This window comes from Hippoglossus stenolepis, chromosome 1, assembly GCF_022539355.2.
Source record: "Hippoglossus stenolepis isolate QCI-W04-F060 chromosome 1, HSTE1.2, whole genome shotgun sequence".
Taxonomy (NCBI): domain Eukaryota; kingdom Metazoa; phylum Chordata; class Actinopteri; order Pleuronectiformes; family Pleuronectidae; genus Hippoglossus; species Hippoglossus stenolepis.
Genome location: NC_061483.1, coordinates 14,514,358 through 14,541,926, shown reverse-complemented (window position 1 = coordinate 14,541,926; position 27,569 = coordinate 14,514,358). Strand labels below are relative to the sequence as shown.

At 41.5% G+C, this 27,569-nt stretch overlaps 1 protein-coding gene across 1 annotated transcript in view; it reads left to right on the top strand.

Moving 5' to 3' along the window:
- The window catches only part of zfhx3b (zinc finger homeobox 3b), a 136,469-nt gene extending 118,325 nt beyond the window's left edge, over positions 1-18,144 (top strand). Inside the window, exons 7-11 of the mRNA XM_035159091.2 lie at positions 903-1,039; positions 1,517-1,717; positions 4,954-5,077; positions 5,548-11,124; positions 11,427-18,144. Of these exons, the coding sequence (XP_035014982.2) occupies positions 903-1,039; positions 1,517-1,717; positions 4,954-5,077; positions 5,548-11,124; positions 11,427-13,246 (7,859 nt within the window). The 3' untranslated portion in view covers positions 13,247-18,144. The remainder of the gene's footprint in view (positions 1-902; positions 1,040-1,516; positions 1,718-4,953; positions 5,078-5,547; positions 11,125-11,426) is intronic.
- Positions 18,145-27,569: the final 9,425 nt, after the last annotated feature.

Genomic DNA, 27,569 nt, shown 5'->3' with positions numbered 1-27,569 from the left:
AAAGAGCTTTTATAATCTCGCTGTCCTATTTTCCTTTGTCACAGTCCACTTGCACAGAACTACAACACACAGGGGAAGGCTTAGCTGGTAACAGAAATGCGGGTCAAACTGAGAATTTCACTGGCGTTCACCTGCTTATGGAAACAAAGATGAGGATTTTTCCAAGCTGGGTTCAATTGAGCCTCCAAGTTAAAATTGCCCGATCACTCTTATTAAATACAAATTCTGGTGAGGCAGACGTGTGACTCAGATATCAAAAACACTTTTTTCTGCAGCTCTTACTGTTGATTTTTTTTTTCTGTGACAAGGACAAAATGTGGTTAAATGCAGAAGAAGTACGAGGATTGAAGTGTTTGCTTTGTTGTTAAATATGCTCCTCAATATGCTATTATTACAATGTCAGCATCATTTTAATCGCACTATATTAAATGAATATAAGACAATTGCCACTGTGCATGTATGTGAAGCAAACTCTTATAAAGATAAGTCGTACCTGAAGAAAAGTAATCACAGTAACAATTTGTGTTCCTCTTTAACCTCCTCGCTGTATGATGAGGTCGCAAGATGTTTGTGTACCTTGTCTCATGTGGACTGAAAATATGTGGTGGTGTGAAACCTAAAGCTGCACCCTGTGGCCAACTAATATTTTTATTATCTGTTTATGGTGTTGTATGAGCAGCCCATCAGAGCATGTTGTCCGTGCAGCAGCATGGGAGACATGAGTTAGCTAACAACACTTTCGCTGCCCTATTCCCATTAAATGCTGTTATATAAAAGACATTCCAAAGCCCTTTATCCAGTGTTATTGACTGACCTCCTCCCAGGCTGCCGAGTCCTCACCTTGTCTTGACATGTCTCCTCTTCCTCTCTTTATTCTTCTATGTTCATGTGCCGATGTTCAGCATTGTCCAGCCACTTGGAACGGCACCAGCCGGATTCCCCGGCCCCCTCCAAAAGGCCCTCTTCACGGTCGGAGACGTCAGAGAGCCCACTCTCCTCGAAGCGTCCCAGGACGGCTGAGAAGAGCGCTGCGGAGCAGGTGAGATAAAAACCAGAGGATTTAGTTCAAAGACGTTCATGAAACTCATCAAACTCTTTGAATTTCTTAAGGTTATCTCATCCTCAATTACCAAGGCCTCATTATGAACAGAAAACTTACACATCAATTAAAAGTAAAAATGTGCTTTAATAACATTCACTTATTTAGTTACTTAACCATCTCGCTGAACCTTATTTTTTCAAATATGTTCTAAATTATTTTAGCCTTTCTGCTGCAGTTGCACTGCTAATTGTGTATAAGGTGGAAAATTAATATAATCTTTGACAGATGAGAGCACTTTGAAGTGGGTGCTCAGTATCACACACTTCTGTGATCAGAAGGACCTGCCTGCTTCGGGGCACTCTTACTCCCGAGCTGCAACTCCTCTTCAAGCAGGCTTCACTGTACCCACCACACCCAGTTCACCCTGTTAACCCTCTGCCCCCTCTCTCTGTTTCCGTCTTCACCTCCACCCAGATGTACCAGTGCCCCTACTGCAAGTTCACCAACACGGACCTGAATCGTCTCAGAATGCACGTGATGACACAGCACTCTGTCCAGCCCATGTTACGCTGCCCACTGTGCCAGGACATGCTCAACAACAAGATCCACCTGCAGTTCCACCTCACACACCTCCACAGTGTGGCGCCTGACTGCGTTGAAAAGCTCGTCGCCACAGTAAGTGCTGAACTGTCTGTACGTGATTGGATGACGGGAGGTTGGGAAAGTAAAGTGTCCAAATTCACTTTTAGATTTCTCAGACTTGGATTTAAATCCTTTTCTTTACCAACCTACATATTTCATTGTATTCGATTGGTATGTTATAGTTTGGCATGGCAATTACAGTTTGTTTATTCTGGTTTTCTTGTCCTGCAGCAGGTAAAATACTTAAGTGATTTAGGTTATACATTATCCAAAGTACGAAATAAATAAACAAATCAATCAAGTTCATGTCAGAATGCTGAAGTAGAAAAAGCGCAGTCGATAACATCATGTATTGTCTGAATCATGATCCAAACTTCACTCTGTCCCTCTCGTCCGTCATTATCTCCACAGTTATTAATATTTTGTGCTAGAGGCGAGGAAACCAAAGCCAGTGGAAGCTGCTCTGTTGCCTCTATAGTCCCAGCATATTACTACATATACACATTATAGCCATTCATATTGCAGACAGTGGGGTCAGGTCAAGGACCAGTGTAAAGATTCAACAATGCCAAGAAGATGAGTCACTCACTCTTAATCAATCCGTCACCCTGGAGTGGCCCAGCCGTGCGAACACTTATCATTCTTGTCTTCGCTCCTCTAAATTGCCAACATTCAGTCCTTTATCAAACACAAAGAATTCTGTTAATTTTGAAATGGCTGCAGGCAATCCCATTGGTTCACTGGAAATGATTGGGCCCTTCTTTCAAGACGCATATTTTTCTCCTCTTTGTCATTGTCTTAATGTGTCCATCATTAGAGAGACTTTTTTCTAGCTCTCTTCTAATCACAGTCATTTAGGGAGGGGGACTCATAATCGTTTTTTGTATTTTTTTTAAATGATTTTAAGATGAGCAGGTCTCTCGGCTCCCAGTTCAGTTATTACTCCACCGACATTCATGCCATGTCTGTGATCACCTGTGTGCCAGTCAAAACAATGTCTTTTATTGTGAATGTTAACAAATAATTGTGACACAGATAAGTCAAGATTTAATTAACAGTTTCCCCACTTTGTAGAGTACGTACAACGGAAATAATATTTTCACTGCAAATCAGGTAAAATCAGCTTTTATATAAACAATACCTGTTTAGACAGTGTATACAACAGCACGCACAAAATGTTGTGTGAGTGCTCAGGTCGACTCCTACAGGAAATGATATGTAAATGTGTAGTGTTTGCAGCTTCAATCGTGTGATCGTTGACTGTCCAGTCCTGAAGTTAGATTTACATCCGCTGCACTGCACGGGTACGTCAGTGTCTACCATGAGAGAATACTTTCCTTGCCTTCTTTAATGCTCATCAAGGGGAAATAAAATTTTATTTGCCCTCTTTTCTTGTAAATCACTGAGCAAATCTTTGTTCTGTTCTATCCCGCGAAGCTAAATAGCTTGCTGGACAATCACCGAATAAAACATCGCTCTGTCTGCTGCCTAGCCATCTTCATCCCCCATCTAGAAAGTAAATGGCAAGCACATTAGTATGGTAGACGGCAATATTTATTTCTTTTATAGGAGGTAGTAATGTACTGAGCCACTATAAGAGTACTGTGATAGAACAGAGGTAATATAACACACATTAAAGCCAGCACCATTTTTATAACTGGTGAATGCAGATGGAAAGGTACTTTATCCTTTTCACATGTCTGAGGAGAGCAGCCTAATTAATTCTGAAAAAGGTGACTTTTATTTCTTGTCAAGCATGCATAATGATGCCTTCACTCTTCCACCCTCCATCCACCCATTGTCTCTGCACTCCCCTCCTCCCTGCCCCATGTCTCTCATGTCTTGCTGCACATATATAGTACATATATATACATACATACACATTCCCTCACTCCTACCTCTCTCACCCTGTCTCGTTTTTCCGTCTGTATAAGATAGGGGTAATGAAAATAATTGCACTTCATTAATTCGGAGTCTGGCTGGATGATTTTGAACTGTGTTTGCCAATTAGGCTGTCCAAATTAAAAGTGACCTTGGGAGTCTCTGTTCCCTCCTCTAATCGTCAAATGGAGCAGTTGTCTGGAAACAGTCCACTTTGTAATGTAAATCATTGTTTTTTTTTGTGACTTTCCATGCTGATTGCATCAATTTTCCTCGTATTATTTTTGAAGAGATAGAGGTAACAAATAAGGAGATAGATGGATGCTTACTGGGCAACATTGTCTCTGTAGTTTGTGATGGACAGTGTTCTTCTTAACCTTGAAAACCCTGTTGCTTGGGGATGATGCTGCTCCATTTGGATCTGGCCTGTTGGCTCTATGACGCGCCACAGTACATTCAGCTGTGTTCTCGCTGGGTCTATTAGAGGAATAATTAGAGAGCATATGGTGCATATGGTAGATTAAAGCATCAGACATACAGATCTGATAATGCAAAATTACTTTTAAAAATGAGTCTCATCAGGGACTTTACAGTGACAATGAAAGTGTCTTAGCCCACAGGACCACCAGGCTATATTCTTTGATATCTTTTTCTCCTTTGTCTCCCTCTATATTTAAAATCACTTAAATAAGTAATACGTATTTAAGCCACGAGTGAAAGGGGAAGTGTCCTTAAAGTGTCAATATTGAGTTAAATTAAGGTTCAGCAGCAAAACATAGGAAAAAAGGTTTGGGGGTTGTATGGTGGTGAGTTGTAAATTAAAGTTAATTGAAGGTTGAGGGGAAAAAGTCAGGGTCTCATCTTTCAAACGCATCCAGTTTCAGCTGATGACTAATGTAGAATAGGGATCTAATAATGATGATGTTGATGAGTCCTCAGGTTTTAGGGATAAAAGGAGGATATGAGAGGACGGAATAGGAAGAGGCACGAATAAACTGAGGTTGCAGCCGTTCACACGTGACTGCCTTTAAATTTTTTTAGAAAATGATGAATTAGGGTACTTCCTATGTACTTTTTCAATCAATACTTCATCTTTGAATATGAATTAGAAAAGTGAAAGGATTTAAATATATTTTAAATGTATGCATATTTTTAGCAATGAAATTGTTGTTTAGTTTCTGAATTGGAAATATATCACTGAAAAATCTTTAAAATTGTACTTGCACCATTACAGTATTATTGATCCGTCTAACCGACTTCTTGGTACATACTTTGTGTAGCCCCCTGTTTGGGTCTGCAGTTTCCCTTGAAGGTTTTAAACTAAAATATAACATTGTCTCTTAGCGAGATAATTAACACCAGGATTCCTTTGTGCTTTGTTTTTCCAGGTGACAGCAACTGAAGTACTGCCAGCAAGCATGTTCATACCTGTACCGAGTCCAGACAGAGAGTCCCAGAGCACCCCTCATGCCACAGCCAATTCTAACTCTGAAGATGCAAAGAAGCAAGCTGGTTAGTATCTGATGTGCTTTAACATTTAGGGTGAACTTTCTTTTCTTAAAAAGGTCAATCAACTACAGTAGTTTGGGGGTTTTGGTGTGTAATGTGCATTTTGTCACTCTAGGGAACCATGGCTGACTTTATAATAAATCATATGGAACTAATTTGACAATTTTCTAACTGTGTATGAAGTCAGTAATTGTAATTACATAGAATGGAAATGAAGAGTCTTTATTCGGGTTCACAAAACAATTGTTTCAACTACATTTTTTTACTTTTTATGCCAATACCTTCACTTACAACAAGAAAATGTGAACGATAATTGGTGTTCACTCTCTGCATAATTTGTCTTTGCTTTTCCGAGAGCACTTCCATGATGTGTACTTTGATCACATTTTGTAGGCACTAATGTGGAAAAAAACATGCTTTGCATATGTAGGTACCTAATGAATTGCTCTAATCTTCGGCTTACCTATTCACAGATGCATCAGATGCTGATCCAGAGAAGGGTGTGTCATTCCCAACAGAAATAGCTGAAGCTCGCAAGTCACCTCTGGAAGATCAACAGTCAGAGAGAGATGATGCCACAGGATTCCTGTGCTGGAAGAAAGGCTGTAATCAAGTGTTCAAGTCCTCCAACTCCCTCCAGTTGCACTTCAATGAAGCTCACAACAAAAGGCCTCAGTTGCCTGTTTCTGATCGCCATGTCTACAAGTACCGCTGTAACCAATGCAGTCTGGCCTTCAAGACTGTAGAGAAACTACAGCTCCACTCACAGTATCATGTGATCAGGGCAGCCACCATGTGCTGCCTTTGCCAGCGAAGCTTCAGAACACTACAGGCCTTGAAGAAACATTTGGAAACCAGCCACCTGGAGCTGAGTGAAGCAGATATCCAGCAGCTTTATGGGGGCCTACTGATGAATGGTGACATTATGGTAATGAGTGACCCATCCCTTGGAGAGGAGCATGTAACTCTGGGAGAAGACGACAAAGAGGGAGATGAAAGTGACACAGAAGAGAAGCAAAGCCCAACAGGCAGTGACTCTGGCTCACTGCAAGAAGATAATGGATCTGAACCTAAACGTGCTTTACCATTCAGAAAGGGCCCCAACTTTACTATGGAGAAGTTCTTGGATCCATCTCGTCCTTTCAAGTGCACTGTATGCAAAGAGTCTTTTACACAGAAGAACATTCTTCTGGTTCACTACAATTCTGTCTCCCACCTTCACAAGGTGAAGAGGGCTCTACAGGAGTCCACTAGTGGTCAACCTGAGCCTACCAGCAGTCCTGACAACAAGCCATTCAAATGCAGCACTTGTAACGTGGCATACAGCCAGAGTTCAACTCTGGAGATTCACATGCGCTCTGTTCTACACCAAACTAAAGCTAGGGCAGCCAAACTTGAAGCAGCAGGAGGGATCCCTAGCTCTGCGAGTACTCCTGGATTAAGTGGAGGAGGGTCCAGTATCAGCACTTCAACATCTAGTCCAATCCCAGCAACTAACTCAACTACTAGCTCAACCAACCACAGTTCCTCTGGGTCTCAAACAACTCAGAGTATTCTCGGAGGAAACCATATGAGCCACTGCATTGAAACCCTGGGGAATTCAGCAGTGAGCTGCCACTCCTCTCCATCTGAGAACCATGAGGTGAAAAAGAATAAATTTACAGACATGCTGTCAGCAAGGGGGCAACAACAACAACAACAGCAGCAGCAGCAGCAGCAGCAGCAGCACCAACAGCAGCAACAACAACAACAACAACAACAACAACAGCTTCAGCAGCAGCAACAGCAATTGGCTCAGGCTCAAGCCCAAGCCCAAGTTCAGCTTCAGCAAGAACTCCAACAGCAGGCTGCTATTTTACAATCACAGCTATTCAACCCAGCCCTTCTGCAGCACTTCCCAATGACAACTGATGCACTTCTCCCCCTGCAACAACAGCAATTGTTATTCCCTTTCTACATCCCCGGTGCAGAATTTCAGCTGAACCCAGAAATCAACCTCAGTAACTCAGCACTTGGCCTAGCAGGATCCTCCACCGCCTCACTGCTGGAAGATCTAAAAAATTCAGCTCAGCAGGCCCAGCAGAATTGCTTGCAGCAGCAATTGATGCACCACCATCTTCAGCAGCAACATCAACAACAGCAGCAGCAACAGCAGCAGTCTCACGCACATGCTCAGAATCAGATGGCATTGCTTCAGCAAAGTGCATCTCTCCTTCAACAGGTTGAAAGAAAGCAGAAACCTTCCTCCTCTCAGAATGAGAAAGAGAGGGAAATACAAAGAGAGAAGGATTCACATGAAAAAAATGACGAATATGGAAACAAAGATTCTGCAGACAGCAAGCTAAGAGAAAAGAAAGATCTTCAGCATATTTCAATTAACATAAACCATGATACTGGATTGCCTCCGCCAAGGATTGCTTCAGATGCTCGAGGAAATGCAACCAAAGCCCTGCTGGAAAATTTTGGGTTTGAGTTAGTAATTCAATACAATGAAAACAAACAGAAAGCTCAGAAAAAAACAGCTGGACCTACAGGATCAAGTGGTCCAGGTGGGATAACAAGAGTGGTGGACCCCATTGAGGGATTAGAGAAACTGGAATGTGAAGCCTGTGGCAAGCTGTTTTCAAACATACTGATTCTAAAGAGTCACCAGGAGCATATCCATCAGGCTTTCTTTCCATTTCGATCCCTAGAGAGATTTGCCAAGGAATACAGAGAGCATTATGATAAACTCTATCCACTGAGACCCCCTACACCAGAGGCAGCTCCAGCTCCTCCACCGCCTCCTCCACCTCCCCCTCCACCCCAAAGAGCTCCCACACCAAATATCCCTGTCTCTGCTGCCTCACTTACACCTCCAACTGTACTTCCCCAACAGCCACAAATGTCAATGGCACAAATCTCCATGCCAATGGATTTGCCCCTCTTCTCACCACTCATGATGCAATCTATGTCTCTGCAGTCTTTGCCCACTCAGTTGACTTCCCAGTTACAGTCAGTTGAGCCAAGCCTGGCCTCAGAACTGGCCCAGCTATATCAACAACAGCTTACACCAGCCATGCTACAGCAGCAGCAGCAGAACAAGAGGCCACGGACGCGCATCACAGATGACCAGCTTAGGGTCCTGCGACAGTACTTTGATATCAACAATTCACCAAATGAGGACCAAATCAAAGAGATGGCAGACAAGTCGGGGCTGCCACAAAAAGTCATTAAGCACTGGTTCAGAAACACCCTTTTTAAAGAACGACAGCGCAACAAAGACTCACCATACAATTTCAATAATCCACCAACAACAACTCTAGAAGATACAAAAATTGACTCTAAACCTCCTTCACCTGAACCTCAGAAACAAGAATTTTATGGAAGTAAGAGATCATCCAGGACAAGGTTTACTGACTACCAGCTAAGAGTGCTACAAGACTTCTTTGATGCCAATGCTTATCCTAAAGATGATGAATTTGAACAGCTCTCCAACCTTCTGGGCCTCCCCACTCGTGTTATTGTTGTCTGGTTCCAAAATGCTCGCCAGAAGGCCAGGAAGAACTATGAAAACCAAGGGGAGGGGAGTAAAGAGGGTGAGAGACGAGAATTGTCAAATGACCGCTATATCCGCACCACAAATCTGAACTACCAGTGCAAGAAATGCAGTCTGGTTTTCCAGCGGATTTTTGATCTAATAAAACACCAAAAGAAGCTGTGTTACAAAGATGAAGATGAGGATGGACAGTATGACAGCCAAAACGAGGATTCATTGGATCTTTCCAATGAATGTTATACTCCCTCTGGGTCTTCCTGTCACACTCCAATGCCCTCTTCTTCAAGTCTTTGCCCACTTCCACCCTCCACTTCAGCATTCTCACACCTGTCATCTTCTGAGAAAGAGGAAGCATCACCAGCATCCACCTCAAACCTATATGACGAGAAACCCAAGCAATTACCAGACATTTCTGATGATCCTCGAGAAAATATAATCTCTATTAAGCAGGAAATTGTGCATCAACCCCAGTCCGAGGCTCAACAGCATAGACCTCAGAGAGAAGAGAAGATTCAAACGATTTCCAAGTCCATCAAACATTCATCTCCTTCCTACTCTCAGCAACAGCAGCAGTGTGGTCCCTCAGCCTCTCAGACAAGCCAAGCCTCATCACAAAGCTCTCACATGAGCCTCAATGCACACCTAACCTCTGCCACACAACAACTGGCACAACAAATGATCCCTTACCAGTGTGAGCAGTGCAAGATTGGCTTCCCTTCCTTTGAGCACTGGCAGGAACACCAGCAATTACACTTCCTTTCTGTGCAAAATCAATTCATCCACCCTCAATTCCTCGACCGTCCAATTGACATGCCTTTCATGCTTTTTGATCCCAGCAATCCTCTCCTGGCGAGTCAGCTACTCTCTGGGGCATTGCCACAGATCCCCAGCAGCTCTGCCACCTCTCCGTCCACCCCCACCTCCACCATGAACTCCCTGAAGAGGAAGTTAGAGGAGAAAGCTGGCACTAGTCCAGGAGAGAATGACAGCACAAACAGCGGAGAAGAGCCACAGAGAGACAAGCGGCTTAGAACTACCATCACACCTGAGCAGCTGGAGATCCTATATCAGAAGTATTTGTTAGATTCTAATCCTACACGTAAAATGCTTGACCACATTGCTCATGAAGTGGGATTAAAAAAGAGAGTAGTGCAAGTCTGGTTCCAAAATACCAGAGCAAGAGAGAGAAAAGGTCAGTTTAGAGCAGTAGGGCCAGCTCAAGCTCATCGCAGGTGCCCTTTTTGTCGAGCTCTTTTTAAAGCAAAAACTGCCCTGGAGGCACACATTCGCTCTCGTCACTGGCATGAAGCCAAACGTGCTGGATATAATTTAGCTCTCGCTGGTATGTTACCTGATCAGGAGGGTATGCAAATAAAAATTGATGCTCTAGAGACAGCAGTTTACTCACAACTTGTCTCTACAAACAGTGATGGACAAAGCTCCTCTATGTCACCAGTGAACAAAGGCATGGATTTGTCTCCCAGGGCTTTACTGAGCCCTTCATCTATTAAAGTTGAGGGAATGGAAGATTTTGAGAGTGCAACCATGTCTTCAGTGAATCTCAGCTATGATCCGAGCAAACTGGATAATGACGATTGTTCTTCTGTGAATACTGCCATCACAGACACAACCACAGGTGATGAGGCCAATGCTGATAATGACAGTGCTGATGCAAAGCACAGCCAGAATAGTGGTGATTACTTGTCTAAGTCTGGAGGCACAGTCCCACTCCTTGAAAATGATGACCAGATGTCCTCGGGGCTTGTAAGCCCTGCAACAAGCTATTATGCTAAGGACTATGAAAATGAACATATAATTGACCATAGTGAAACGTCCAGCATGGCTGACCCCTGCTCACCAAGTCCTGGAGCATCAGGCACCAGGAGCATCGACAGTGGAGATCGACCTGGACAAAAGCGCTTTCGAACACAGATGACCAACCTCCAGCTGAAATTGTTGAAATCCTGTTTCAACGACTACAGGACTCCTACTATGCTGGAATGTGAGGTACTTGGCAATGACATTGGACTTCCAAAGAGAGTGGTTCAGGTGTGGTTTCAAAATGCCCGTGCCAAGGAGAAAAAGGCAAAGCTCAACATGGCCAAGCACTTCGGAATAAATCACACATCCTATGAGGGGCCGAAGACTGAATGCACTTTGTGTGGTATCAAGTACAGTGCTCGCCTCTCTATTCGTGATCACATTTTCTCAGCGCAACACATCTCTAAGGTGAAGGATACCATTGGCAGCCAGATTGATAAGGAAAAAGAATACTTTGACCCAGCCACTGTCCGCCAACTTATGGCCCAGCAAGAGATGGATCGCATTAAGAAGGCCAATGAAGTTTTAGGACTGGCACAGCAGCAGGCTATGCAGCAGGGGATGTTTGATAACCCTGCAATGCAGGCTCTGAATCTCCAATCAGCCTATCCAAATCTGCAAGGCATCCCACCTGTCCTTCTGCCAGGAGTTGGCAGCCCCTCTCTTTCCAGCTTCAACTCATCTAATTCAGGTACATCATCATTTTGCATTCATTTACTGAAATACAGTTAAAATTTAAGATGTGATGTTGCAGATGTTTCGTTTCAACTGTAAAGTAACAATTTCAAACTATTATTAGCTATTAATTCAAGAAATATGCGGTAATCCCATGGTGTGAATAGTGTACTAGTGTAAAAAAGGAATAATGGTTGACATATACCACTAAGTACAGACTCTTAACAACAAACACACACGTTATATTTGAATAATATTTTCAAAACAAAAACCTGAATTAATTCTTCCCCTTTTTTTCTGTTCCTGAAAAATTTCCAGCTTTAACTCCTCCAAAACCTTCAAACCTCCTGAATATGCCTGGTGCCAGTGTTCCCTCACCTAGCCTCCCTACATCCGGATTACCCAACAAGCCTCCCTCCTCATCATCTGTTGCCGCATCCAGCCCAGCCCAGCCCAACACATCTGCTTCGCACTCAAGTCCCACCACCACATCAAACTCCACTTCCTCAACCACCCAGTCCGGTTCCCGGCCGGAACCCCCACAAGAACGTAGTACTGAGAGGGTAAGGGAGAAGGAGAAGTCCAAGGAAAAGACAGAGAAGCCCTCAACCCCATCATCGACTGGAAGCACTCCTGCTCCATCCACTTCTGCTGCCAGCGCCAAGAAGGAGAAACCAGACACAGCTGTACCTGCCACCTCTATGCCCACACCTGGCATGGAGTATGTGGTAGATCCTGCCCAGCTTCAGGCTCTGCAGGCAGCTTTGGCATCCGATCCCACAGCTCTCCTCACAAACCAGTTCCTGCCCTACTTCATGCCTGGCTTTTCCCCATATTACTCTCCACAGATCCCTGGGGCTCTCCAAGGGGGCTACTTGCAACCGATGTATGGTATGGAAAGTCTATTCCCATACAACCCAGCATTGTCGCAAGCATTGATGGGCCTGTCTCCAGGGTCCCTGCTGCAGCATTACCAGCAATATCAGCAGAGCTTGCAGGAGGCACTACAGCAGCAGCAGCAGCAGCAGCAGCAACAGCAGCAGCAGCAGCAGCAGCAGCAGCAGCAGCAGCAACAGCAGCAGCAGCAGCAGCAGCAGCAGCAGAGGCAGCTTCAGCAGATCCAGAAACCCAAGTCGAGCCAAACTGCAGTTCCCTCTCAATCCTTGGGGGATCGTAAAGAATCTGCCAAAGATCCAGCTAAAACAGAGGCGCAAAAGGGCAACTCCCATAGTGAACCCCCCACTTCCTCCTCCTCATCCTCCTCTCGTAGTAAAGTATCCGCTGAGCAGAAAGAAATGGATGGCAAGGCTGGTAACCCCCATCTAGACCAGTTCATCGTCCCCAAGGTGCAGTATAAACTGGCATGCCGCAAATGTCAAGCAGTTTTCACCAAGGAAGAAGCGGCTATTACCCACCTTAAATCAAACTGTTTTTTCGGTCAGTCTGTGGCAAACCTGCAAGAGATGTTGCTGCGTGTCCCCGGTGGCGTAGGTACAGCGGCTGGAAGTCTCTATGACTGCCTGGCTTGTGACACTACGTTGGATGGGGAGAAAGCACTCAGTCAACACCTGGAATCGGCATTGCACAAACACAGAACAATCAAGCGATCAGCCAGAAATGCCAAAGAGCACGCTACTAGTTTATTACCTCACTCTTCAGCCTGCTTCCCCAATCCTAACACCGCATCTACCTCGCAGTCTGCCACTCATCCCATCAGCAGCCCTCCTCCCCCGCCAACAACATCAGCCACCATGCCATCCTCTGCTGTCTCCTCTTCCTTGTGCTCCTCCTCTACTACCCCACACAACACCACAGCTGCCGGCAAATCCTGGCCCCAGGCCCCTTTCTCCAGAGCTTTAGCTGGGAAGCCCAATGCCAGTCCCTCCTCTTCTTCCTCCTCTTTTCCTCCAGTGTCCTCACCTTCAACGGTTACCTCAAGTTCATTGAGCACCTCAGGAGTTCAGACCTCGATACCAACAGACGTCTTTACTGACGAGTCTGACTCTGACAGCAGTCAGAAGTCAGCAGACAGGCTGGGCATAACGGCGGAGGAGCCGCAGCAGCCTGGCTTTGTCAAAGACAGTAGTAGTTGTAGTAGTAATCTTGCTAGTGTAGGAACAGACTCCATCAGATTGTAAAAGAGCTTTCAGTGATGGACAATATTTAAAAAACACTAAAAAAGACAAAAAAAATCACAAATGGAAAAAACATAAAAAGCAGCAATGTTAAAAATACATTAAAAGTATACAAACCAATTTCAGAAAAAGATGTGTAAAGACTAACTGCAATTCCAAAGCTTGTAACCAAAAATTTTAATGTTAGTGGATTGTTTTCCCATATCAACATGCTGGTTTCCATTTTGTTTTTTTTTCTCTTGTCTCTCTTGTTTGTTTTTGTTTTACTCAACTGAAATACATGCATACTAATATATGAGAATAGAAAAGATCACTGCAGTTCTGTTTTGGGTAATGGTAGAGGAATGCTGTACTGAATGGCAATGGACTGCCTCAAAGTTGACAAATGGCCCAAGAACCCTTTTGAAGAAACACGAGTCAACAAGCTGTCCCTTTGTTTTGTAATAATTTCTACTTAATAGCACAGTCACAAAAAGCCAGTATGTACTGTATGGGAGAATAGTCTATCAGTTTTCTTGCTATTTAAGAATTCAGATACCAATGGCTTGCAAAACTAAAAGAATAATGTAATGTCTATTTTATTCTCAGGTCAACAGCTCACAGATGTTTTTCTGTTACAGAAATCCATGTTTTACACATTTTGTTTCCATCAGGAGATGAGCAATTTCTTTTCTTTTTTTCAGAACTTGATTTCGTAATAGAAAGCTTTAAGTTGCATTCAATTTCAATAAGGCATTGTTTCTGGGCATTCAAAAAAGGGTAAATGATTTGCTGACTTTAACATTAGAAATCCTTTTAAAAGGGGGGAAATAGCAATTCCATTATACCCAGACACGGAGAGCACTGCAGATACAATAATGGGCCATTAAAAGTTTTGATCAAAAAAAACAACCTTCTGTATTTATGATAGATATGAACATTTTTGGTGTTAAGTAGATTGTTGCATTGGAAATGAATTTAAACAGTATGGTAGGTTGAAAAAAAACTTTGTGTACATTTAGCTTTTGTATTGTCCAACTTTAAGACGCTTCATTTGATGTTGTCTTGGTCATTCCGATAGACTAGATTTATGGACAGGTAATTTATCTAAACTTTATTTCTGTCTTATTCTCAACTTCTTGGGAAAAATTCACCCAAAAATGCCCCTCCTGACAAGGAAGGATCCTCTTTAAGAATTATTTAAATTTTATGGTATGGTTGTTACTGTGCTAACCTAGATGAAAAAGATCCTGGGTGAAATATTGAAAGTTTTATTTTATTTAATTTTTGTGTTACCTTTGTGCACTTATCACTGTCTGACTTATATTTCTCACTCTACTTGTTCCTCTCTTCGCACTTATTTTTCTCTGCTCTCCTGTGTTTGTAGATATGTACACTACAAAGCAGGTCTTTTGTTCTTCATGTAGTGTGGTTACAGTCTTTATTTTCATCTTGACATTTTTGTTGTCATAAATGAAAACGAAAAAAGAATACTAATAATAATTCTCACGCTTTAAGACAAAAAGAAAATCCAAAGACTAAACACTTTCACCATTGGTGCATAAAGAAGAGGCTTCTTTATACTTGAGAATTTGTTGCTGTTTTTAGAGGAAAGAAAACAAAGTTTTAAAAGATAAAGGAGTACGCATCAGAGTTGCCGTTTTTGCTTCTTTGCAAGCAAACAGGTAGCTTTTTTACGTAAATACCAAAAACCAAAAAGGGCCCTTGTCCTTGCATTGTGGAGTAGCACCGTTACAGAGCCATTGCAGTTTGTAAGATAGAGGTTATTAATCTTTGTTTGACTTTTTGTCACATTCAAATGTCCATTTTTTTTTAAGAAAATGTATAAGGTCTGGTCTTCAAGGACATACGTTTTGCTGCTAATGTAGAATTTTGAAAGAAAAAAAGAGTACCTAGATGCATGCTCATTTTGCTTTTGGCTAAGCTTTAACTAAAACAAACAATAAACCAATTTCTTGCCTCTGCAACACCTTTTTTTTCCTTGTTGCAAAAACGGAACTTTGAAGACTGTGAATATATGTTCCAAAGGACATTTTGCCGATTTTCTTTTTTGAACAGACCAATGTTTGAAGCCAATGATCTATAACGTTTGTAAAGACCAGTGCATTCCAAATATCACAATGGATTTTTCTTAAGCAAGGACTGATTTCATTTCATTTAATTGCTTTTAATTGTCACAATCTATTTTTTTTGCTCATTTTAAAGTGACTGTAAACTGTTGTGTAAATTTTTGCATCATTGGTTGCTGAACAAAGTGACCTCCAAATGTCATTTTGTGCTGGCATGGAACATTGCTGAAAATCCCTCCATCCAGTCAAGGTTGTTGCTCACTTGTTAAGCAAGTTATAGTGGTTACCAAAAAATGTATATAATACATCTGGTACTGATGTGTCTCATAGGTTTAGTGACATTTATGCCAGTCAACATAAAACTAGTCTCAGAGGGAAATGATAGCTGTTTTGCTGAGGTGTCGTTGCCCCTCTCCTGGGAAATCCACCAGTGACTTGTCCCATGGGTCTGCAGGGTGCCACTTCCACACATAGCTTACAGGTCTTTAAAGGGACATCTTCATTCCAAAGCATTATTTCTGGAAAAAGTAGGAGGTATTTTGGAGATGTCCCTTGTTTTCAAATACTTAGGATGCTTTCATGTCCAAAGAAGTCACCCACTTCATTTTGTTGCAATGGAAATGGATGTGCATACGTTCCCCCGCCCTCTCACTGACGATCTGCAGTTTTATTTTTTACACCAAAACCCAGACATATTTCAATTTGTGAAGAACTACCTTTGGCCACTATTGTATCACAGACAGCCACAATCTCAGAAGTGTGTTTAAGTGCTACGTCTTGCAGAGATTTGGTGTTAATACTACAGCATGCTAATTCTCTCCGAAGTCCAGTTCCCTGAAATACTGTTCATATGTATTTTTTATTTTGGAAAAATCTTAAGTTGTACAGTTTTTCCTCGTATGTTTGCTTTATTTTAATTTTCGAAAAATGTCAGACATGTACTGTTATTTTCGCATATGTATTTGTATTTTAGTTTCTGTATATTACTTTATCATAAATTAACACAAGCTTTAATTTGAATTGCTGAAATTAAGAAACAAAAACAAAAAAATATGACCTGGCCACTTTATGGTGTGATATTGTTCTTTATATTCATTGTCTCAATGATACTGTTTGCTCTCTTATTTCCAAAGTGTAATCTTTTGGGCTCTTTTGTGGAAGACAAATTTGAGGTCTCTACATTAGATTCAGCCAGCATGGACTGTGTGTGAGTTTGTATGTTTGTGTGTGCGTGTGTGTGTGTGTGTGTGTGTGTTTCATAAGAGCCAGCATCAATTCAATTTATTTTGTTTGCCTTTTATTTTTTTATATGTTACACACCAAAACAAACTGAACCACAAAGCTGGATTATGAATAACTGAAATTTAGAAAATCAAATTTTAAAGCTAACGATCAGAAACGAGATAATGATACCGAAGCACTGAGCAGTTTTTACTTTGATTGAATATATGAATGTGGCCAAAGCTTTATGCAGTTGAAACAAAAAGACAAAAAAAAAAACTACAAGTTGTGCCCCAGATAAGTGTATATTTTATTGTGGCACAAAATGTTACTGTGGATAATTGGATCCACTGACTTACATTGGGATACTTGATTTAAATGGACATTTACAAAGAGAGAGATAAAGACAAGGTTTTGCTGTAGAGGTCATCTTTTGCCCACTGTGAAAACGAGCGTGTACCTGTATACAGATATAGATATATTTAAAACAAGACATCAACTTTTTTCTTTTCTTTTTGAGATGAAGATGTAATGAAAAGAGGAAAAAAAGGACTCTGGGAAGCTTTGGAGATCTTGTTAGGAGGACGTGAGAGGCTGCGGGCACACCAAAACTGGGCATGGGAGCCAAAGGCAGGCTCAAAAACAGCTTTAAAACCACCTCCTTATTTGATTACTGACAACTCTGTAATGGGAATGGACTCTGGAACCAATGGACATGTGTGACACAGAGGAAACTCCTTAGATGAAACTGAACTTAAGTGGCTCCAGCTGCCTCTTCCCCCCCTTTCTGTCTGTCTCTTTCTTTCTTCAGCTCTGCCTCTGCTTCTGCTCTTTGATGGACGTTTTCCAAATTTCAGGACAGGATGGACAGAGAAGCTTGCTTCATTTCTCCCAGTTCATGTTGCTACCTGTTTCATTTCCTCGCGCTTGTCTCGGGTTGACAAGTAAAGCTCTCCAGTCAAACGGCGGCTCACCCCTCTCTCTGTCGATTACAATATCTAAAGAGAGAACAGAGAGAAGGGAAGGGTTCTCAAAGGTGTCATTCTTAAAGAGGCAGTTACACTAAAAAAGCGTATTAACCAAAATTAACAACCAAACTAACAACCAAACAACCATTTGCTCCAACTTGAAAGATGAACTGTTACTTGGAGCTCTCTGTTCCTTTTGTGACTTCTGGTGCCACAATGTTTTTTTAATGCTTTTATTTTTTCTTTTTGTTTCCTTGAATTACTCCTCCTTCGAGCCTCATAAGCATGGCTCTGTGGCTCCAGGCAGCCCATCCGAGGGTAGAAAAAAACAGCCTTGCAATGTACAAAAAAGAGCAAGTTAAACCAAAAATGTTGTTCTTGATGTCTTTTCTATACTGTAGTCTTGTTAGCTTTTTTGTTACTGTAATTATATGATGAAGATTTCCAAACTGTACCAAATTACATGGAAACTAACATACATACAACCACACGGAACTTCAGACTTTTAAAGAAACTTTTGTCACAAAACCTTGTTGTCCTAGTTAAGTTGATTGTAGATGGTAATTGAATATACTCCTTTGAAAATATTTCATCAAGTATGTTTCTTGCTCATTGTGATACATTAAAAAAGTATGAGCATAAATTGCACTGGTTTGGACTCATTTTTCTGTGTTGTGGGATCTGATCTCTTGCTGTCGATGGACTACTACTTGAAAGAAGTCGGAATTTAAAAATATATCATTCAAAAATAGAGAGGTATAGTATATATTTTCATGTTCATTTTTATACTGAATCACAGCAGTTAAATTAAATGTTTAGTTATTAACATAATATGTGCTGTTTGTAGTAATATATTTTTGATAAGTTTAACTTTAATAATGGGGGGAAATCTTTGTGTTTACTTACTTACGCTCTTTTCAAGAAAATCACGAGAAAACAACACCATGCAACAAGAACAAAAAAGACTGAACAATGTATATTACAGTCAAACAATTAAAATTGTTAAATATATACTTAATGTAACAAATTCTGCTACTAATCTACATTTTTTTAAGAACACATACAAATTTAACAATGTTAGCTAACTGATACTTGCAAGTAAGGCCAAGGCTTCATATCATAGCATTCTGTAGTTATCTCTTAAGTCATAATGTTACACTGCATGTATACACACATTCAGCAAACTGATAAACATGGAACAACGCAATTCTTGCTGCAAGTGAAATATAATATTGCAATACACTGCAAGGGGGCCAGTGATATTCTACCACTCAATGAAAACCAAGTTGGTCCATCTCTGCCTGCAAAACTGACTTCTCAGCAGAAATTGAGGTACAGTAACACTTGAGAGGCTGCTGTGATATTTTATAGTCACTTTAAGAGCACGTAAAACATAACCAATTGTACCTTTAATCCTTGTGTGTTAAAATTATAATGGCTTAACGGTTTCAATTAACATCTCAAGTGATCTTGTCAAATCCCTTCAGCTTCTGATTCTGCTGCCTTATATATCCACCACCAGTAGTGATTCTAAGTGCCCTCGTCAAATTAACACACATTAAGTAACAAATGTGTACTCCTTATTAATTAGTGGTGACAATGTGAAACTAATGTAATCAGAAGCACTGACAATGAGGTTGGAAAATGTGACCTACAGTGAGATACTATGTAAAGGGTAAGAATTAATAAAGGAAATGCTTTTTTACTAGTTTCTATTAAAAGAGCATGAGAGCTGATCTTAAAATAAGTTCGCTTAAGCTCATTCATCTACGCTCAATGACTGCTTACTAGAATAGTAAATTAATGGGTTAGAATTAGCATTATAGCAAACAAGTATATTGTTTTCAACTATGAGTTTCTGCACCTATTCTTAGAAATATTAACATACAGTAAAACTAATCAAATTGTTAATTTTGATTTAAAGCCAGGTATCATTTATATCTTTAGGCCTTTTTGCATCTACTGTTTCCATTGGTTTGCTTGAGCAACCTCTCTTGCTTATTAAAGAGAACGAAATTATAACAATGTAAAGTTATACAGTTGGTGTATATAAAAATATAACATCTTACAGAAATTTCTCAACACAAACACTGACTGTTTTGTTTAAATATAACCTGCTTGCAGAACCAGACTATTTTCATTAGAAATGTTGACATGAACTCAAAAAGTATTACTACTATTCCACTGTGATCTCTGAACCACTGTATCACTCATGAACATGGCTGAATATATTTTTATATATTTAATACTTTTTCATGAACCTTCCTGGAATCAGATTGTTCTCTTAAGAAAATATGTGGAGAGCTAAAATGTGAGGAGCATCAAACCTGTAAAGGGTGTTTAAGAAAGAGGCCATCCTCTGTCAAGCAACAGGCAAGATTCATTGACCATGTTGAGCCAATTAACACGCAAGGGCACATCCCGAATGAATTAAAAACACCCTAATCCGATCAGTGTGAAAAGCAAGGCCATTTCCTTCACAGGCCTGGACCAGATGGCACTCACACTCAGATGCTGCACTGAACCAGGCCAGGCCCAGTCACACAGTGTGAAATTGGGTTAGCGCCTGGGTCTAACGTAGGCCCTAGGCAGTGTGAGCTCCCAAACCCATTCTCCCCTGGCCTAAAGGTACAGGGTCCACCTTTTCAATCTTTGGCCCCATATTTAATTATCATTCTCAATGCACCTCACTAACTCAGTCATTTCGGTCAGTGGGAGAGCTGACAGCTTCCTAAAGTCGTTAGTCTATTTAGACCAGTCAACCTCTTACATATCCAAATAGCCAATGACATACCACAGACTGTACTCTTTCATAGCACAGTAGACAAGCACTGCTCTGTTGGGTAGAATATCACAGACTGTTTGTACACTCTGACCCAAACTGGGTGCTGTTACCATGCTGAGGTCTAAGTCCTTGCTTTGTTGCAATTATGGCTTCTTCTGTTTCCCAGAATACTTATCTAATACAGTATCTAGTATCAACTTGTGCAAAAAGTGAAATGGTGCAAATGTTCTTGTCAAAATGGCTGCAAAAACTATGCTTGTTCAAATGGTTGTTTGGCTTAAGGTTGGCATTACCATTTGACACCACAAAGGCAGGAATGTGGAGCGGAAGGCATAAGGGAAATATCACCACACATCCCAGTATCCAATTCCAAACTGATATGGTCGGAGCATCCTGACTCCATTAGCCGAGAGAGGGCAGTCTCCTCTGCCAACATGTCTTGTTCCCCGGTGTTCCAGCAACTGTGATCCAATGAAACTACCCTAAACTGCCAGTCAGCATCATACGCGTTACGAGCCAACCCTGGCCCTTTATGAAGGTCGCCTTGTGGCTTTTATGTGTATGTGTGGCGTAGGAGATGCAGACATTGCCACAGTGTTGGTCGGTGTAAGTTTTGTTCTTAGGTGCAGCCAAAGCAAAAGATGCTCAGTCACCCCCATCCATGTGTTTAATGGCCACTAGGGGATAAGGCTGTGTCGTTACGGACTGTTTTACCATTACAGTCAACGAGCCAAGGCTAAGCTAAGCGTGCTAGCATAATAACAGAGTCTCCTTTACTATGATTCGGAGCTGCGAAGCTGCAGAGGTAACATACAGTACGTGGAAGAATTTAATGGGAAATTGCAAATATGCAATTGCTTTAATTGTGCTAAATGTAAGTATTCATGTAAATTAACTATAATAACCAACGGAATATCTCTGTAGTGTGTTGCAGAGATATCTACTTAAATTAGCATGCTAACTAGCTAGCCCCATTCCATGTTGTGATACCACTTTGTACCTCAAGAAGTGATAGAGTCCAGTCGGCCTTCAGTCAAACATTAGGATAGGTTAGGTTACCCTAAGCTTCACTTCAATTTTCAGGGGGAAATTTGGTGCTGACCGGCTACAACCTTTAGTTTACACTGATAAGTAAGCTAGTAATGCTAACATTGGCTCGGTAGCGATAGCAAATACTTCCAGCACTTTCCAGCCAAGAATTGTCACAGACAGTAAGTCTGTTGAAAGCATTAGGGAAATGTTGAATTGTGTGTCAACTTTTCTGATCCTGCACTGAAGTAACAAATTGGAGTCTGTCACCACTACATGCTGTGGACATGGACACACTTGTGACTAATCTAAGAAAAGACCAAGCTAAGCTGTGGTGCACATGAACAGCTTGCATTGCTACAATCACAGGTTAACCCCTGGAATCTGGTCTGTTGAAGTAACAAAAATGACCGTGAAGAACAGGAATTTCACCGCCAACCCTGAAAGCTAGCTGTTCTCTCCACATCACACACCTACTGCTCTTTCCTGTTTTACTCTGACTTATTCTTCTTTGCATTGCCACATTGTCTTCTTCTAGAATCAATGTCAAAGGCAAAGGCCTTGAGGACAGGTCAAACTAATTCAATCTAATCTGTCAGATAAAACGATGGGTGAGCAAAGATCAAAAAGAAATTGAATGGGATGAAAAAAATTATACGGGAGAAATCAGTTTCTTTTGAATAATTGCCTAAGGTGTCCTGATTTGGGTTGAGACGTTTTCACTTTATATTGTCTGAGCAAAAACTCTCCACAATATACATGTCAGTGTTAGCCCCCACCTGTACTGATGAAGTGAGTGGCCTATAAACCCCTCTGCCAAAACTCCACCTCGCTGGCTTTCCATCCGCATGGGATTCATGCTGGGGAAGGTGTGGAGGGTGTCTTGGCAGGCTCTGGGTTTTGCCGAAGCATTTCCTGTCTCCTGAACACAGGATCAGGTGTCGCCATTTTCACAGCACCTTCTGGTTCTGTTTAACAGGAAATGAGGTCCATCAGAAGAGGTCTGACCAAAACTGAGCCAGAATGGGCCCTGACAGGCAGGAATATTAGCCTGTGACGGCAGTCAGTAATTGAATGATCGGCTCCCCCCCCTCACTCATAATGAAGAGAATATGTGCTGGGAATGTGTTTGTCCTTCTCTATCCTTCGTCTGCCCTCTGCCTTTCCTCTTTTCCCCCCTTTTTCCCCCTTTAATAAATCATTTGCGGGGCAGAAATAAGGGATAATTTTACTTCACTTCAAAGTGCTTCTCCTGGTGTCATTTCTGTAACCTCAAAGTGATGATGCATTAAAAAGGCTTCGGGTGAGCTCTGTCTCGGCTGTGCTGATAGTGTCGTGAGAGAGTGAGTTGAAGTACATAAGAGATCAATTATCACACCTCATTTTGTTCTCATATGCAAAATGATAATGGGTGGACCATGTCAGACCTGAACCATCAGGTGGTGTATCCTTTCCCCATAAATGTGTTTCACAGATTGTCTGAAGGGGTCTGTTAAACCCCTTTAACAGTTACAAAGCAGAAGGGAAAGAATTTGGCTTCTCCTTGATCTGTCTTCAAATGTCCCTCTGCGGACAAGATTTAAGAGTGATAAATCAACGGAATAAATCAAACACTCAGCATATCACTGCACACTTGTAAACACTACTTTCATATTGGACATTTAAGAAAAAAAGCAACGCTATCTCATCTTCCCTGAGTGTTTGTCAGCAAACGGTAGAACAACAGTGTATCTGTGTTCCAGTGAGACAGAGTTCATAAGCTGCAAAGGAGGCTTCAGTTTAAGGGTGAGGGAAGGTGATGCTGTTGGGAAAGCGGGAGGCACAACTCTGGGGTGCAGCGTCATATTTCACATAGCTTTGGGGAGAATGTCAACTCTGGGAAGAATTCGTAATACAACAATTGCTTTGAGACTTGTTCTTATTAATATTTCTCTGACTTTGGTTTTGTATGTTTTAAACCTTAACCAAAATCAGTTGTAGTGTATTGCTGCTGGAATGCCTGTCAGACTGCGCCCTGACCCTGGGCTGGCTGCTATAATGATGGGAAGATGAAAGAGCCAGGCCCATTCCCAGGCTGCCCTGTTAGGGGGTGCAAGCCTGTGAAATGGAGAGATAATGGAGACCAGGTGTGCTGTGGATGCCTGAGATACTCCTCAGTCAGTCTGAGAGCTCCTCTCAGTGAGAGGGAGGGTAAACTACCACTGCTGAAAACTGACTCGCCCGCAGTCCAATTCCTCACTCCATACCATGCACACACACATACATTTATAGTATATATGTAAAAAATATGTACAGTAATTACAGCAGTATATATGCTATAGTTGCTGGAGTTGGACATCAACAGAAAGGTGCACCAGTATTCAAACTGGTGCTGTGCTATCTTTTTTTTTCTCATAAATCTACTGCCTTGTAGTCATAAAAGCACAGCACAGGGCATTCAGAGGTTTCAGACGCCTTCATTTTTCTCACATTTTGTTATCCTGCAGCCTTATGCTAAAATACACCTCCCCCGCCTCATCAATATACACTTAATACCCCATTATAACAAAGCAAAATTGCAAATTTATTAAAAAGGACAAACTGAAACATCACATTAGGTATTCAGGGCCTCTGCTGACACTTAGAATTTAGCTCATGTTCCTCACATTTCTCTTGATCATCTTTGAGACTTTTCTACACCTTGATTGGTGTCAACCTCTGGTAAATCCATTTGATAGGAAATGATTTGGAAAGGCAAACAGCTGACAGTGCACTTCAGAGCAAAAGACATGCCACAAGGTCAAAGGAACTGCCTGCAGAGCTCAGACTGGATTGTGATGCAAAGCAGATCTTGAAGGCTTCAGAGTGAGCTGCTTCCACAGTGGATGCCAAAGTATTTGTATGGAAGAAATTTGGAACAACCAGGACGCCTCCTATAGCTGAGCACCAAACTGAGCAATCAGGGGAACAGGGTGACCAAGAGCTGAGCTCCAGAGATCCTGTGTGGAGAGGGGAGAAACTTCCAGAAGGACAACCAAGTCTTAGCGTAATTTTGGGAGGAAACTAGACATAACCACATGGTCACTTTGTTACAGAGGGTCCCTCTCCCCCAATTTCTCAGTTTGGATGAGAGGCCAGTTATAAGAAGTGTCCTCGTACCAAAACCATGGCTTGGCTTTTGCTCTGATATGCATTCTCTGTTGTGTGCCAATTGGATTTACCATAATCATGGTTTAGAGACAAAGATGATGAATCAAAGATGATAAATATTTTCAAGTGTCATATCAGAGGCCCTAAATACTTATGTTGATGTGATAAGTTAAAAATGTCTGAAATTCCGTTTTTGCTTTCTCACTGTGGGGTGTTTTTGATTTTAGCATATGGCTGCAACATAACAGAATGTGGAAAAAATGAGTCTAAATACTTTCTGAATGTACCACATGTAGGCTAAGAATATTTTTGCTTGAGTTATAGGAGCACGTGTGTCTCTGTGGTATTCAGAAATATGATCATTTGAGCAGTCAGAAAACCTATTTTGGAGCATTTATCCCTTGTATCTGTCATTAACTTAAAGTAGAGGAGTTTTAAAAGAAAGGTCAAGCAGACTGGCCACAAAAGTGTTTCTAATTGGAACAGACAAGCTCACAAAGCTCCGTTGTAATTACAATCTAATTAGCAGGCAGCTAGCAGAATCCAACATGCCATTTAACATCAACAATTTAACCCTTTACATGAACCCCCCTGTGAACATATTTCAAAAGATTCTACCAGATCCTGTGGGAGAAACCGTCTGCCCCACTTCTGTCTTCTACAGGAGGTCGGTAAATGTCAATTGGAGAGAGAGCTGGAAATGTTGAAGAGGGACTCAAGTGAAGATAAGTCCTCATTAAAGCCTTCTCCATAAGAGCTTGTTGAATGATAAATATTAAACATTGATTACATACAAATAGGAATGACTCTCTTATCATCACCGACTATTGTCTTCCAGAGATTATCCCATAATTAAATCTAACAGGGTCCTGCTGAGGCCTTTTTGTCAAGTGAGTGAATTACTCATTATCCCCACATGAATAAGGGGCAATCACGGTGTGTGTCGTATGAACAAGCGTGCAAACGCTAGTCAAACCACAAGAATACAAGAATATTGTAGAAAGGCAGATTCCTATTTGATTGACCCTGTCTGGCTATTAAAAAGACTGTCACTCAGGACGGCTTATCTTGTGAGCCAAGATGCGGGTTCCCATTTCAGAATGTAGCTTTTCATTTTGAGTAAATTATTATTTTTACCAAATAATTTTAGGGGAAGCACAAATGCCTGCTCCGCGTGATAGAAAACTTAAATAAAAAGCCAGTGGAAGTGTGTGTGGATGTGCTTTAAGCATATATTGTGTGTGAGAGAACAAAAAGCACTTTCTGACAGGTGTAACTTCTGTCAGGCTGAACCACAGTGAAATAGGATCTCAGCGACTGAGCCCTTTTTGTGGATAGGTTGTTTCCAGATGAAAATTCAGCTGCTCTATTTAAGTAGGTGTTATTTAATGTGAGTTCATTCCTCTCGAGCTGTCACTGCACCTGACCTGTCTGAGTATAATATACAATGTATTCAAAGTCTGTGGATTAAAATGCCTAAGTTTGGTTTAAAGAAGGCAGGAGTCATATGGTCCGAGCTGTGTCCTTGTGTATCTTTGCCCACGTCTTACAGCTGGATTTGTTTTCTCTATCAACCTCCTTCTGACATATATACTTTTTTTACATTAAGTCTAACGAGAAACACATTCACTCTTTTCCTTTTCTCTCCTCGTCATCCTACAAATCGCACTGTTTAGTTCATATAACACCACCCACACAGTAACAGGAGTCAGTCAAACGCTGGAGAGAAGTCGGAGCGGTTGGTCTTTTGAGTTTAAAGTATCTGTTGTGCTACAATTCCTACGACTGTGAATCATATGCAATTAATCTGCACCATACTGCCTGCAGCCCGTCCCTGCCCCCAACACACACTCACACACCCCTTATGATCCGGTCTGCCTCTTTATCCTTCTCACCGTCTTCCTCGTATGGACGTGACACTTTCACCGCATCAAGCCAAGGTCACTGAGCATCCATTTTAAATTGTTGCCTATACTGCCGCAGCTTAAAATTAATAAGGCCACCATTTAAATGCTACAGATATCAAACTCATAACAAATGCTGGGCAATCTACCCACAATACACTCTTTCCCTCTCCTCTTCCCTTGACATATTAATTTCTGACCAAACGTCCCCGCTTGACTACTGTAACGAGGTATGATGTATTGAGCCTTGGCTGTTGCCATGGAGACAGCAGTCCCCTCTTACTTGTCATTAGAGCACAAACAAGCACTGGCATCTAATGTCATTCCAGTCAACATGAGGGAGAGCGATGAGAAAGGGAGAGACTCTCGGATCCCTTGCTCCCGTTCCTGGATTTGAATTAGTTTTAGTGTGAATTATTTGCACTGTACTGGATGTTATGGGCCAACATACTCTGTGCAAGGGCACTGTCAGGTCGTATACCTGGAGAGACGAGCATCCACTGTTGTTTCTGTATTTTCCTCACATCCCAATGCTTTGATGTTGGCCTGCAAATGGAAATAGGTGTCTGGATGTCACGGAATAATTACCTGTCGGAGGCATTCCTCCTGCTTGTTTTTGTCCTGTCCTCTGTCTTGGGTTGCAAATAATTAGAAATTCATTTTCCATAGTCTGGATTCATTTGACTGTGCTTTAAAGTATGAAGTGAGAAATGTTCACTTTAGTGAGGTGTTTATAGTAAATATAAGGGAAGTTAATTAGAATGGCTTTTATGGAAAATAAGATCATATCCAGGGAATCTCATTTTCTCTACAACTGTGATGAAATTACAGGCTGATTGGGTTTGTGGGGGGGCAGCTGACAAACGCACAACATCTTCAATACAGAACAGAGAAAAAAGAAGATGCAACAAATGAGTCTCATCAAAAAATGAGAAAATGCTTTGCAGTTTTCTCTCTGCTAGGATCATTTTAAGCTGTGGTAAGATAATGACACTGTAACTGAGTAATGGTGCTGCAGCAGCTTTGGAATATTCCAGTCTTATTTTATTTCCATTTAAGATAAAGCCTTATACTTGTTGTCTCAGCATGAAAGTGTGCTTCATTTTCAGATGTTCTCTCTCCCCTCATTTCAGTTTTAATCAGTGGCTGCTTTCTAGTCCGTTGTTTGAGGTGAAAGTTTAGCCGCATGCCTCCCTGTCTTTTCTCTGAACATAATCTCTT